This window comes from Neovison vison, chromosome 5 (assembly GCF_020171115.1).
Source record: "Neovison vison isolate M4711 chromosome 5, ASM_NN_V1, whole genome shotgun sequence".
Taxonomy (NCBI): domain Eukaryota; kingdom Metazoa; phylum Chordata; class Mammalia; order Carnivora; family Mustelidae; genus Neogale; species Neogale vison.
In genome coordinates, this window is record NC_058095.1 from 57,268,048 (window position 1) to 57,282,833 (window position 14,786).

At 49.9% G+C, this 14,786-nt stretch overlaps 1 protein-coding gene across 6 annotated transcripts in view; it reads left to right on the forward strand.

Annotated features, from left to right (window-relative positions):
- NDEL1 (nudE neurodevelopment protein 1 like 1) overlaps positions 1 to 14,786 on the forward strand; it is a 47,867-nt gene that overhangs the window by 10,944 nt on the left and 22,137 nt on the right. The window contains exons 1-2 of one of the 6 annotated variants that reach the window (XM_044249062.1): positions 7,178 to 7,229; positions 13,449 to 13,556. The exons of 1 other annotated variant lie outside the window; for it this stretch is intronic. In XM_044249062.1, coding sequence (XP_044104997.1) covers positions 13,497 to 13,556 — 60 coding nt within the window. In that variant the 5' untranslated portion in view covers positions 7,178 to 7,229; positions 13,449 to 13,496. Of the gene's footprint in view, positions 1 to 7,094; positions 7,230 to 10,982; positions 11,216 to 13,448; positions 13,573 to 14,786 lie in introns of those variants that run through there. 4 more of the 6 variants (XM_044249065.1, XM_044249060.1, XM_044249061.1 and 1 more) reach the window with 4 other exon arrangements.

Here is a 14,786-nt window from a genome sequence, read left to right on the forward strand (position 1 = left end):
GCTCCCCTCCAAAGGGACACGTATTTCCTTTGTATGGAAGGGGCATTTCTACTGTGATTGACATGACCCTTGGGCTGTTTTTCGTTTCTGCACTTTAGCCTTTTACGAGTCAAAATTGGCCTCTGTGGAACATACAGTCCTAGAAAAAGCCCGATCCGATTTCGAGCAGAAATTGTTTCTCATGCACAGCCCACAAACCCCTCCTCTGTCATTTTCCAAGTGGACATTGGGACCCATGCTGTATTATACGGTGTAGGAATTGACAAAGGCTTGTGGGCAATTTCCTCCAAGATCCCGCAGACTCGGGCTAGGTTGTAAGCCCGTTAGGTTATGATTATAAACGGTCAGGGTACGGCACCCCTTACTGAATCAATGGTCTCCACATGTGTGACATCCCCGCTATCCCACTGAAAAGCAATCCCCATTTTCCAGGTTAGCTATAGTTGACGTCCAAGGTAGTGACACCCAGCCTCCTACCCCCACCTCCTTGCTGTTCTCTTTGGAACGCTTTTGATTAGGAGCGAGCTGACGATGACATGTGTGTTAGTCACCTTGTAATTTTAAAATTTGTCAGCGGCTGCTGCTTGCTCATTCTGTTTCATTGGAGAGGTCTTTACTGGAGTTTGAATGATAAAAGTGATTTGATGAAAGGAAGGAAAAAGAGGGGCGCCGGGTGGCTCAGAGGGTTAAGCATCCGACTCTTGATTGGCTTGGGTTGTGATCTCGGTGTCATGAGATGGAGACCCGCGAAGGGCTCCACACTCAGCAAGGGGTCTGCGTGAGCTCTGTCTCCCTCTCCTTCTGCCCCTCCTGCCGCTGGTGCTTGCGCTCTCTTTCAAATAAATAAATAAAATCTTTAAAAAATATTTTAAAAAGAGGAAGGAGCAGCTGAGAGCCAGGGAAATATCTCAGAACTTAACAAACATTCAACACAAGGCATTTGTTTATGCTTCATGTCCGGTGCTGCCCTCCGTGTCCCCCAAAATACAAAATATTGAAATGTCTTGGCTTCTTTGTTTCTTCTCAGTACTTAACACTACTGGATGGGCTAATGTTTCCTTCTTTTCTGTTTCCTTTCTTCTCTGCGAGCTCGTGTCATTAACTGCTCTGTTCCTGGAGCCTAGAACAGGGCGGGCACTCAAGGCGATTTGTTGAACGCCTGCATGAATGGTCGTTCAGTCCTGTACGTCTGGTAATAGGAATTTGCCTGAAATTGCCCGATACGCCCAGCGCAGCTCGGAAGAAATGCTCCATCTCTTTCCAGCCTTGTCAGTCATCAGAAGGGTTTGGGGGTGAGCAAAACCGGTGTCACCTTGTCTCCGTGAAGGTATGGAGCAGATCTTGCTTTGGTCTGGGGACAGTCATGCTGTTGATGTAGGTATGATGGCAACTGCCCGTGAGGTTGCCAGGTGTTAACCAAGCCAACAATTAACAGTGCGGAGCCTTCCTTTCCTGGGGAGGCAGCTGTCACTCCGGGGCGTGGGTAGTGACACAGGGCTGGCTGGGAGCCAGGGCTGACAGGGAAGATAGAAGCTTGGGGGAGTGGAGGCTTTGAAGCCAGGAACACCACGAGGCTGCAGATAGTTCCAGAACGGGAGGAAGCCCACAGCTGAGGTGGGTTGCTGGGGAGGAAATTGGGGCAACTCCAAGATTCATGGGAGTGCTGCTGGGTGTCAGTTTCCATTAATAGGGAGTGGGCAAAGGCTGAGCAAAGAGTCTTAAGCCTCAGTTTACCCCCCGGATAAGGACAGGGTGGGGCCCTTTCCTCCCAGGTATGAGAGCAGCACTCTGACAGGGAGGCCTGTGATGGCTTCAGCTTGACTTGTCCTCGTTCTCGCCTGCGAGGGCTACTTCTCAGCAAGCTACACCCTAGTCCTGCCATGGAAGGATCCGGAAGCCGGCAGCGTTCTCAGACAGACACAGCGGGAAGGGAAGGGACAGCAAGGAGGTCTGGACCCTTCTGGGTCATATACCCAGCTCCTGGCTTTCTGTTGACTTACAGACCTCTAGAGTTTGGGGATGGAGGGGATAGAGAATCTGACAGGAGATGGGGTTTAGAAGGCATCGAATAGCTTTGAGCAGTTTGCTGTACTCAGTTTGATCGAGGAGCTGCTGAGCAGGCAACACAGACATCAAATGGAGCTCACCATCTCTTTGGGGTGGCACTGGGTTCTGCTCGGCTGTTCACGGCTGTCTGGCTGTTCACGGCTGTCTGGCTCAGGGGTCGGGGACCAAGCAGCAGGGGGCATTTTTTAAAATATAATTTTTATTTTCTTATTAACATATAGTGTATTATACTGGGGGTGTTTTGGAATCAGATACGAACTGGCTACCATTCTTTATCTTAGAAGGGGGGAATTTATCATCTGGTTGGAGGCTGCGCATTTTGTAGACCACACAGCAAGCCCTTTACCCAGCTGATTTTTCGAACACCCACTCTATGCCCGGCACTGTGATGGGAAGTAGGATGAGCTTCTCTGTGTGAGACACTGGCACGTATTACCATGTTCTTAATTTCACATCTCTCTTGCATTTTACATAGCAGCCTTTATCATAAGAGTCCTGACAATTTTATGGAGGAAGACAGTCGCTCCCGTGACAAAGCCTGATACTCAGGGAAAACTCTTGCCATATCTTATCCTCTTGCTCTGGGCAGATTCCTTCCTTCCTTTCTTTCTTTTTTATTTTAAAGATTTTATTTATTTATTTGACAGAAAGAGATCACAAGTAGGCAGAGAGGCAGGCAGAGAGAGAGGAGGAAACAGGCTTTCTGCCAAGCAGAGAACCCTATTCAGGGCTTGATCCCAGGACCCTGGGATCACGACCCGAGCCAAAGTCAGAGGCTTTAACCCACTAAGCCACCCAGGCGCCCCCCTTCCTTCCTTTCTAAGATTTTATTTATTTAATCAACAGACAGCACAAGCAGGCCAGACAGGGAGGGAGAAGCTGGCTCTCCACCGAGCAGGGAGCCTGATGTGGGGCTCGATCCCAGGACCCTGGGATCACGACCTGAGCTGAAGGCAGCCCCTTAAACCACTGAGCCATCCAGGTGTCTCTCTGGGCAGGTTTCTTCCTAGCATCTATCATGATTGGACAGAAAGACATTTATTTGTCTATTGGCTTATTATCTGTCTTCCCCATTAGAAGATAAGCTCTACGGGGGTGGGGTGCTGTGACTGTGATGCACTTGAATCCCCAAGTTCAAGAACGGTGCCTAGAACTTAGCAAGCGCTAAACTCACAGCTGGAGAATGAAAGACTTCGTTCTCTCTAGAAAACCACTTCTCACCTCAAGTTCCCAGAGCATAATTTTATCCCTGCCAAGAATAATTTTTAAATAAAAATCCCTATTTTTATTATAACTATTCTTTTTTATTTATTAAAAAAATGTTATTTATTAGAGAGAGAGAGCACACAAGCAGGGGGAGGGGCAGAAGCAGATCCCCCCACTGAACAGGGAGGCTGACGCAGGGCTTGATCCCAGGACCCTGGGATCATGACCTGAGCCAAAGGCAGAGGCATTAACCCACTGAGCCACCCAGGTGCCCCTGAAACACGTTTAACTGACTTTTTGCTAAAGATCTGTTGCTGAAGAATAGTGGGACAGTCAATATCATCCCAGTGCTCAGTGAGATTTGGTTCCTTTGTGGGGAGCCCAAGACACCTCCTTGACCAAAAGGCCATGTTCAGTAAGTCTGTGAACTATGCGGGGTTCTGCTTGAACTCAGAGGAAGGAACACTCATTTGGGGGCATTAGGTATCGGGAAGGCTTCCTGGAGGAGGTAGCATATGAATGAGATTTCCAAAGGCAGAGAGGAAGGTGGGTTGGCTGGGCTCAGGGAGCAGGTATGGGAGTCAGTAAGAGGCCCAGAGAGGAAGGGAACTATGTAGGGGACACAGTGGAAGGTCCAGGCGGACCCAGATTGGTGAACTGTAGGAAGTAGACTGTGAAAATGTGTTGGAGTTGCTTTGGGAGGGCCTTGAATGCTAGGTTTTGTAGTTTGTATGTAATCACAAAGGCAACAGGATGCTGAAACAACTTTTGGAGCAAGTGATGCTCTGTACACAGAGGGATTTTGGAAAGGTTATCCTGATGGTGGTGTGGTCTGCTGGGCTGGGACCAGGAGGAAATTCAGGGAAAGAAGTTCGGAAAGGGAGGGAGAGAGAGATAGGAGACTCTGAACTAGGGAGATCCAGGAGGAAAATACTGGGAAAATGGATTTGAGAGAGTTTTTGATGGGCGGGTCTCTTGGGTTTGGTGACCTTCTAGAGTGAAATGAAAGCTGAGGGAAGGAGATAATTAAGGGTGGCTTGAGGAGGCTTTTGTGCCTTAGTAACTAGGGGAATGACAGCATCTTTGTCAGAAACACGAAGTCATTTTTGGAAATTTCAACTGGGGTAAAAGGAGGATTTGTTTGGGGTTCACACATGAGATGGAGGTGGTGGTGGGACCCCTGGTGGAGGTATCCAGCAAGACTCTAGTGACCAGCCAGCCTTTGGGAGTCCCTTTGCCAGCCTGGGTACAGGAGATCTATGCCCCTAGAGATGGGCAGAAAATACCGGCCACAAAAGATGCAAGGCTGAATCAAACCTTTGCTTATCAGGTCTCTGCTCGCCTGTTTCAACAGAGGGTTCCATGGGCCCCACATCCCCTTGGAGTTTTCGAGGCAGGCCTGTGTGCACCGTGTCACCTTCCATGTGTGATGTGGCTGGAGTCCTGCGTTCTTATTAGCTTGCGCTTACATTAGTGTCCAGACTTCTTGTAAGGCAGCTGGTCAACCCCTACCTCCCAGTGGAGACTGGCCTCTGTTTCCCAAGTCTCTGTGAGTTCCTGCCAGGAAAGGTGGGATGCTTATGCCTGCTCCCAGGGAATGTGATATTGACCTGCTTTGGCTAGATCCATTCCTCATGGAAGCAGAGGAGGTAGCAACCTCTTTCATCTTTGTTAAATTCCCAAAGCCGATTTTGCAACTTTTGTTTCCCTTAGAGGCTGCTTTCAGGTCTTACTTCCACTTTACTCCCCCAAGATGGGCAGGGGAGTGGGGCAAAGGCTGTTCACTGTTACTTGGGAGAAAGCACAACAGTGCAGAGGAAGGAGATCAGTCGGGGGCTTTGCTGTTATTAACAGCCTTGCCAGGCAAAGCCCATTCATTGAGATGGGGCCAACGCATGGAGTCCAGACTGGGTAGGGGGTGTGGTGGGGCCTGGAAGATGACGCCAGCATTTTGTGCAGGGCTTGCCCTGCCATTAGGTGACTCAGTGTATTTCCCAGGACTTCAGCCAGGAGGCGGGGACAAGAGTTGCAGACTTTGTTTTTTCCTTTGGGCTGGGACTGCTGGGTCTTGGCAGGAGGTCCACAGGAAGACCTCCCTGCCTAATTACCTCTCTGTCTGTGATCTCATCTAACAGAGCACAGCTTCCTGCCAGGGAAGCAGAGCCCCAGATCCGGAAAGAGCTTCTGCAGTGTCCCCCAGGTCACTGGGCTTGGACAAAGACCTGCTTGGGTTAAAATTCCAGCTCCTCGGGGCCTCGGTTTTGTAAAAGTGTATTACTCGAGGTAATAATTGTGGCCTCACAAGCTGCTTGTGAGGATTGAAGGAGGTAATTTAATGCACCTAGCATGGTGCTCTAGCCCCCAAATATTGTTAATATTAATTAAATTAAATAAAATTATTAATAGACCCCCTGAGTGACAGTATAGTAGTGGTGAATAGCGTGGTTTCTGGAATTAAACCATCTAGACTAGCTGGATTTGGATCTTGAGTCCACTTTTTTCTAGTCGATTGACCTTGGGCAACATTATTTTGCTGACTCAGTTTCCTCACTGGTGAAATGGGAATTTTAACAGCACCGATTTCCCAGGGTCGTTTCGTGGATTAAATTATGCAAACCGAGCATTTCTCGTAATTGCCAGTGCCTACAGATGGCACAACAAAAGGGCACTTCTTTCACTGTCATTATCATGATCTTTTCAACCCTCTTTCAGAGTCTAGCTCAAGGTGCCATCCTTCCCGCAAACACCGTTCATCATGTTTCCAATTTTTATTGATTTGGACACCTATTACAATTCATTTTGCATTGTTCCCACATAGGTCTATTTCCTCAAAAACGTGACTAAACCTCCCAACCTCACCTTGCTTTCACCTTGAAGCCTGTCTTTCACATGATTATCGCGTCCAAAACCCCCACAGACCCAATCCCGAGAGCGCTGACATCAGGGGTAATTACACGGCACATTGTGCACTCAAAGTTCCCAGAGTTGTTTTCTAAAACAGCTCCGTTCTAGCTTCCGCTTCCCAAGCCGTTGCTCAGCCTCATCTCTCCCCTTTCTGAGCTGAGCACCCCTCGGCCCTCTTCCCTCCCAAGTCACCTAGGAGGCCAGGCTTCAGGGGCCCCAGGGCGATACACCCCCAAATAAATGTACGCTCAGATATGCAGAACACGTAAGTGGATGTTACTTGTATTCCCCCCAGCGAATCCATTCATTCCAACCAACAAGTATTTGAGCGCCCACTTAGTGTGCCAGCTCCCGGGAGGGAACGAGAAAGACCTGGGGGGGTCCTGCTCTCCGGGCACTTACAGTCTGCGGGGGAAGACAAGTCCAGGCACACAGTGCCCGCCGGAGGGAGAGCGCGAACAGCACGCAGATACCCGTGGGAGTGACGAGGGGGACGGGGATACCCCTGTTACTCTGCAGGGTGCTCGGGGGTGTGCTACGGGGTGGGATCAGACCCGAAAGTCACGCTACGAACGGGCGCCCGGACACACGGACACTCGAAGGACCTCGGTGGCTGAAAGACGCGGAGGCCAGAGGGTATCACCCCCAAACCCCCTCCCTGGGGCGTCACTTCCCGAACCCGCTCAGCTGTTTTGGGGGAGCCGCGACGACTGAGGGCGCCTGCGCAGAGGCCGCCGCCAGCCTGACGTCAGCGCGCCGGGTCCGGCCCGCCTCCCTCCCCCCCACTTGACGCCATCCCCGCCGCAGCCCCGCCCCGGCCGCGCGCGCGCTCGCGCGCATGCTCCGGGCCCCACCCCCGTGCGTCACAGAATGGCCTCGGACACCAAGGCGGCCCCTGACGTGTCGGGGAGGAGCCGGGCGCCGAGGTGCGCGGAGTGGAGCTCTGGGCTGCGGAGGGGAGCCGAACCGAGTGGCTGGGCGGGCCTGGCCAGGCCAGCGGAGCGGAGACGTCGGTCGAGCGGCGGCGAACATGCGCTTTTGACACATTGAAGGTGAGCGGGCGGTGCGGGGCCGCTCCCGAGGGGGCCGGGCCGGGTGGCGGCGCCGAGGCCTGTCCCCGGGGGAGCCCGCTGCGCCCGCGGGCCGGGTCGGGCCCGGGCTCTGGGGGCGGCCGGCCCCGGGCGACTGTTCCAACCGCTCTAACTGCCCCCCCAACCCCTGCTCGCCCGGGTCCGAAGTGTGGCCCAGGGAGGGGGTGGCCGGGCCGCCGGGGCGAGGGGTGCGCGGACGCAGGCCGGGACTTGGCACCGCGGGCCAGGGCGCTGGTGGCCGCGGCGCGCCCAGCCCTACCCCGCCTCTCCCCGAGCGCCCTCGGCGGGCAGGGCTGTCGGCCGGCTCGGATTCCCAGCTCCCGGGGCTTCTCCGCGCTGGGGGCGGCAGCGGCCCACGTCGGGCTTCGGTGGCATCCCCGTGACTCCCCGTCCTTCCTGGAGTTCGCAGAAGTGTCCCCAGACGGGTTCGGGTTGCCTGTCTGCTCGCCTTTTTTTTTTTCCCCTTCCTTTTTTTTGGCTGGTAAGCCACGAAGTCACCTTTTAAGTTTTGCCGAGGCAGTGCGGTTCCTTCGGTGTTGATAATTACATTCTAATTCGGCAGCGCCTTGACGCATTTCAGAACGCTGCTTTCTGTCTCGGGAGCCTCATCTCCCTGGGTGGTGCCTGATTCTGTTACCTCCATTGGACGGATGGGGAAGTTGAGCCCAGGTTGGGTGGGTGGAAGGAGGAAGTGATCTACGCCTTAGTTTGGATTTTCCCAGTTGGTGAAAGGCTTCGTTTGGATCAGAATTTACGGTTCTAGCCTCGACGTTAAGGTGTGTGTGTGTGTGTGTGTGTGTGTGTGAGATTTTTATACCCTATTCAGCTAGAAAGCACAGCAGAAAATTTGGCTTGCCGAAAATACGCCAGAAGCTAGTAGGGAGAAGATGCATTCGAGTATTTTTGAGCAGACGTACTCAGGATAAGAACTGCTAGTGGGGCGGGGGCGGAGGTGGGGGGAATGCCTGGGTGGCTCAGACAGTTAAGTGTCTGCCTTTGGCTCAGGTCGTGATGACAGAGTCCTGGAATCAAATCCTGCGTTGGGCTTTCTGCTCATCGGAGACTCTGCTTCTCCCTCTCCCTCTGCCACTCCCCCTGCTTGTGCTCTCTCTCTCAAATAAATAAATATCTAGAACAAAAAACCAGAAAACTGATACTGGGTCGTTAAGAAAATCATTCTCTGTCTGAAACGTTCATGGGTCGCTGGCTAATTGTTCTGTCTGATGAACTGTGTTGCTCTTAATCCACTTCTGAAATAGGGTAATGGCTTTGCTAAATCGTGCAGCACTAAGTCATGGGTTGAAGAGAAGTAAAGGGGAGAGGAGTAAGATAGCTCTTCTAAATTTTTTTTCCCTAAGATTTTATTTATTTATTTGACAGAGACTCCAAGTAGGCAGAGAGGCAGACAGAATGAGAGGGGGAAGCAGGTTCTCTGCTGAGCAGAGAGCCTGATGCGGGGCTCTCCTGAGACCCTGGGATCGTGACCTGGCTGAAGGCAGAGGCTTTAACCCACTGAGCCACCCAGGTGCCCCGGGAGATTGTATTTATGATCAGCTTTGAAAAGGAAAGAATTCTGTAAATGTCACCTTTGGGAGAAGTAGATTTTGTTCAAAGGCACATATCACCTACAGTGAGTTCCAGAAGAACTCTCTCAGTCTCATTAGTCGATACTACAACTTCTAATAGGATGGCAATATCATAGGGGATGTATATATATATATTTTTTACCATTGCACAAAAGTAGCTTCTGGGTAAGTGTAGCATTTTGCACAGGCTGTTTTACACCCAAATGAGTTGATTTGTCAGTTGCTGACCGTCTGAAGGTCACCTACAGTGTGATGATGCCCCATGTAGAAGTTGTCGTTACTTTTGAGATCCATCCTCCCATCTGTATGAGACACGGGATGGAGGGAATGTTTGGGTAGCAGGGGAGAGTACATAATTATCTGCTTTTATTTCAGCCTCACAAGATTATCGGTGTATCATTAAAGCTTTTTTTTTTTTTTTAAGATTTTATTTATTTATTTGACAGACAGAGATGACAAGTAGGCAGAGAGGCAGGCAGAGAGAGAGAGGAGGAAGCAGGCTCCCTGCCGAGCAGAGAGCCCAATGCGGGCTCGATCCCAGGACCCTGGGATCATGACCTGAGCCGAAGGCAGAGGCATTAACCCACTGAGCCACCCAGGCGCCCTCATTAAAGCTTTTTAAAGAAAATTTTGAGTGGTGAATTTTTCCATATTGGCTAACTTTCTGTAGCCTTAGTATCTCCAGTTACATAGTTTCAAATAACGCAGTGAACACATCCTCCCTCTGTAACCCGAAGCAAACTGAACAGACTGTCTTTACAGGCTGGAGAAGGTCTTTTGAATATCTGCAGCGGTGGCAAATTTTGTCATTTGCAAAAATTCTGATTTTTGGAAAGGGTATTCCTTTTTAGTTATTATTTTAAGATTATTTATTTATTTATTTGACACATAGAGATCACAAGCAGGCAGAGGGAGGGGAAAGCAGGCTTCTTGCTGAGCAGGGAGCCCGATGTAGGGCTCCATCCCAGGACCCTGGGATCATGACCTGGGTGGAAGGCAGAGCTTTAACCCATGGAACCACCCAGGCACCCATGGAAAGGGTATTTCTGATGAATAAAATCAGAGTGATAAAGTGGGATAAAGCAGTCAGGAAGCAGTAAGAATGAGGTGTGACCACAAAGAAATAACCCCCCCCCCCCGTTTTTAATTTTGTTCTTCAGGGCTGTTCCAAAAGAGGTTTTAAAAAAGTGTTTTCAGGAGTGGTGGTATCACGGGACTATGTGCAGCCCTATTTAAGAGATTGACTGCTGAACTATTTTTTTTCACAATTCAATAGAATTTATGCTGCATACACTATGTGCCAGGCTCTGTACTAAGTACTTTACAAATACTTATTCCCCTAATCTTTTCCCTAATCTTCATAACAGCCCTATTTTAATTATTATCCCCATTGGGCAGGTGAGGAAGAGGGGGGCACAGAGTGGTTGAGTAACCTGCCCAAGGTCATCCAGCTAGTGAATAGAGGAGTCTGGCTCCAGGGTCTGGGCTCTCCACTGCTATGCTGTGTTGCTTCTACCCGTTGTTTCTAGGCTGAATGTCTTTAATTGGTTTCTTCTGGAAAAGATGGTCATTTTAGTAAAAGGTTTCCGTTGTAAATTATACTGTTTACGGGACCAATAAACAGGTTGTAAAAGTAGCCTGTTAATGGGAAAAATTGGCGTCAACATTCGGTTTGCGTAAGATTCAGCAAGAAAATAGGAGATGCACGTGTGAAATAACACACATTAAAGTGGTTTTCCTGCTGTTTCGTGGCATCGAACTAAGGAGTTGGATAGGCAGGACACAAGAAATGGAGTTAGATACTGAAAAAGCTTCGCAGGAAACTCTGTTTATAACCCAAGTCATCAGGGAATGCCGATGGCAATGTTGGTGATTGTGTTAAGAATGTGGCCCCATTTAAGCAACAAAAATCAGGAATAAATGGATACTTTATAGGACACCCAGAAGTGTAAACAGATAGATTCCGTGGGGAACACAACTTAGAGTGGCCTCACCCAGAAAAGTTTCACATTGGGCGTGTGAATGATAAGCTGGAGGCAGTCCTGCTACAGATAGTTTGTTTGTAGAAGGATTGGCTCCATGTTAAATCCATTCAAATAAATATTAGGTGCAAGGACGGCATCTGATAGTCATTATGAACTTCCATAAGGACTCTGGGCCATGGACCACACGACCCCCCACGAGCAGTTGCTGCCTACTAACAGGAAGAGTCCTGAAAACTTCAAAAGTATCCTACCTGTGAAGAAAATGTTGAAATACCGAAGAGGCACCAGTCACCCAATTCCAGAAAGGCATACATGTCACCTAGATAAGGTGCAAAGCATGACAGCGACATCCCTGTGGGACCAAGATGGCTGCCAGGTGACTGTAAGCTACAAAGTAATATATAATCAGCAAATTAAGAATTTAATTTTTAAGTAATCTCTATCCCTAGCAGAGGCTTGAACTCAACACCCTGAGATCGACAGTCACACAGCCTCCTGACTGAGCCAGCCAGGTGTCCCCCTTGTGCTTTCATCACAAGCTCACATGGATCCCGTTTCCCAGGCTGCCTGTGACACGGGACTCCTCGTTTCCCCCGGTGCCACCCATGTAGCTGAGCGGGGGCCGGGTTTCATCTGGGGCCTTCTCTTCCTCGCGGTCCTGAGTTGGAGCCGCTGTTCCTTGCACCTGGTGCTGCCCCGGCGTGGTTTTCTCCGCCTTCTGTAACTGTCTCAGGAAGTGTGTGGGAGGTCATCCTCCTGAGTTCTTGCAGGAGAAAAAAATTCTCTCATTGTCTGGATCACCTGTTTCCGCTCAGTTCAGTAGCTCCTAGGATTTTCTTGTGTTCCTGGTTCTTCTCATTTGTCTGGTGTTTCTTGGTTGTCCATTTCTATTACAGACCGAAGGGCTGGATGGTGATTATTTTAGATAGCAAGTGTGTGGCTGTGGCTCCCAGGCTCTGCCCAGCGAGTCCCCTCTAGCCCCGTTCTTTGGGGCGGAGCCTGTTTGGAAATTGTACGAGGCTGTGGACATGGTCTGGTGTGCGTCAGACTGGCCATGTCTAGCAGGCCTGATGGAGTATGTGGTGGTGCCCCGTGAGGCAGAAATAAACTGCTCACAAGTGTTTTTTTGCTTCCACTATTCCCGAAATAGGAATTTAGGTCTTCATAAAGGAAAGCAGTACTTTAGAAAGTAGAGAGGGACTAAGGAGAGGAAAGGTATAAGTCATTTCAAACATTTGTTGAATTTCTCCCATGTTCTGTTTAATAAATCCCTGGTTCTGCCCTCAAGGAACCAGCTGGAGAGACTTCCCTTTCATTAAAAAAAATATATATATATATATTTCTTATTTGAGGGAAAGTAAGTAGCAACGAACTTTGCTTCTTGCATGCCTATGATCTTCGTAACATTTTACAAAGCCATAATTTATTGGAGTGTGTATCAGCCTCTGAGTATCATCGATGAACTGCTCATCGATACATCGTTGCCAGTGTTTGATAGGTGGTTGGAAGGATACAGTGTTGGAAGGATGAGTGGAGGACCTGTACCCATGAGGTTCTTCAGGGCTGGATTCATAGATTTCAGATGGATTTCAGTTTTGGGAAAGACCTTACAGAGAGCGTTCAAGGGACACACTGATTGTTCCCTCACCTTGAGGTGCTGCTTTGTGCAGTGATTGTGTCTTGATCTGGATTGTTAATATGCAATCTGCCCCTTCCCTCCACGAGACGGGAGGCAGGGGTCCTCAAGAGTTGTTGAAACCACGGGGTGAATATCCAGGTTTTTGGATATTCTTTTGAAGTACAAATACTTCTGTTCCTCACTAACCCCTTACTACAAACTGTAGCTATAAATAAGATCACCCCTACAGCTGGGGACATGGAGTGCGAATGGGGATCTCTGATGAAGGGGTAGGATTGTAAAATTGATCCGTAATATTTAGTAGTCACTGTGCAGGCTTGAAGAGACCTGTCATCTGCTCCAGACTCTCATGAGAGGAGAAAACGGAGACCTTGAGGGGTCAAGCGGACGGCTTAAGGAGTTGAATGGCAGGATCGGAACCCGAGAACCCAGTCCGGGCAGGCCTCCCCCTCCGTGAGGTTTCCATTTTCATGCGCTGTGGGCCCTGAGCGCATGTCCCAAGAGTGGAGTGGTCCAGCCAGGGGTGTGCCAGTGGAGGGCTGACGGCGCTGGAGGAGGCCCGCCTGGGGTGCCAGGTACTCCTCCAGTACCTCACCTGACACATAGCAGTAGATGAGTAAATGCTCAGAAGTACTCGTACTTCTCTGTGCCAGGTGTTATGCCTGGTGCCATGAGGCACACAAAGCGTGGTCAAGAACCCATCTCTCTTTTCTTTCTTTCTTTCTTTTTTTTTTAAAGCTTTTAATTTTATTTATTTATTTATTTATTTTTAAAGATTTCATTTATTTGACAGACAGAAATGACAAGTAGGCAGAGAGGCAGGCAGAGAGAGAGGGGGAAGCAGGCTCCCCGCTGAGCAGAGAGCCCGATGCGGGGCTTGATCCCAGGACTCTGAGATCATGACCCGAGCCAAAGACTAAGGCTTAACCCACTGAGCCACCGGGCATCCCAAGAATCCATCTCTTTTCAGAGAACTCAGACGGCTTGGTAATTTCGAGTAATTGGAAGATTGGCGAAGATGCCGAAAGTCAGAGAAGGTGGTGTGGTCGGAAAGATGTGGCTGCAACAGAACACGCCGGTCAGCCTCCAGCTAAGTGTGTTGAGTTACGCGTTTTTTATCACTCAGCGAGACATCACTCTCGTACCTCTTGGCACACTCACCCTGAAGCGGGAGTTTCTGGTCTGTGACTTCTTGCTCAGCCTGTATGAGTAGCTTGTGCTGTGTGAACTCTGGGTTTCTCTTAATTTACTTTTAAAGCTGCTCGTTAGTTCTTGCTGCCGAGTGTGCATTAGGTGGATTTAATTTTGGTTTCGTTTAGCTGATGTCACTGAACATCTATTGTGCAGACCCGGCCCTTGGTCGAAATAAGAATGATACACAGCCTGATGGGGACACAGGTTTCAGCAAGTGCTTTACCATGTGATAAGTCTCGCCAGGAAAGCAAGTGTGGGGTATGCTGTAAGCAAGAGCATGGCCGATTTCAGTGCTGTCTGAGGGCAAGAAAGGCTTTCTGGAAAAGATGACAGCTAGGTTTTCAAGGACACATAGGAGCTTTCCAAATGTACTAGGGAGAGCCCTTCCAGGCAGAGGAAACAGCCAGACCTGAAACAGAATGTCATGTTCAGACCATTTTGATCAGTGTTGCTGGAATACAGAGCGGGATGTGTGGGAAGGGGGTTGTAGGAGGGAGGGCAGGCATTTTGCTCCAGGTATGAATGTAGAGTGAGCCCAGTGTCCGTGGCAGTTCATTTTCTGGCCAGCCAGTTGGGGTTTTTAGGCGGTCAGTCCAAATGTGACATCACAGATATTCTCCACCCCTCCATCCCCCATGCTTTGGGAGAGCAACCAAGATGAGAGAGCGTTAAAGTTGGGGATGAGTGAGCTCGTGGAGGAAGCTTTGGACATCAGATAATTAAGTTTTTAGAACTGTAATAACCGTGAATTACTGAGAACGTGGTCCCTGACTTGCTAGTGCATCACCAGGCTCAGGCTCTGCTAGGTCTCCTGAAGCGGTTGTGCGGCAGGGAGGGACGTGCAGGGGGAGCGTCAGCTCGGACAGTGACCTTGTTTCTGTCATCTGATTCCTGAAAGACCGGCTGCTGGGGCCTGGGGTACGGGATCGTCCTGTGGGGCCGGTTCACTGGGAGCTGGTGCCTCTACCCAGAGTGCCCCACGTGCCTTTCCACCCGACCACACTGCGTATCTCCTGTCCTGATGTCATCTGTGGGCCTGGTGGGCCCTGAGTGTAAAGTGATTTATGTGTCTGACTTAGAGTCGTTATTCGCTCTCAGAACCTGTCGTGTTTAC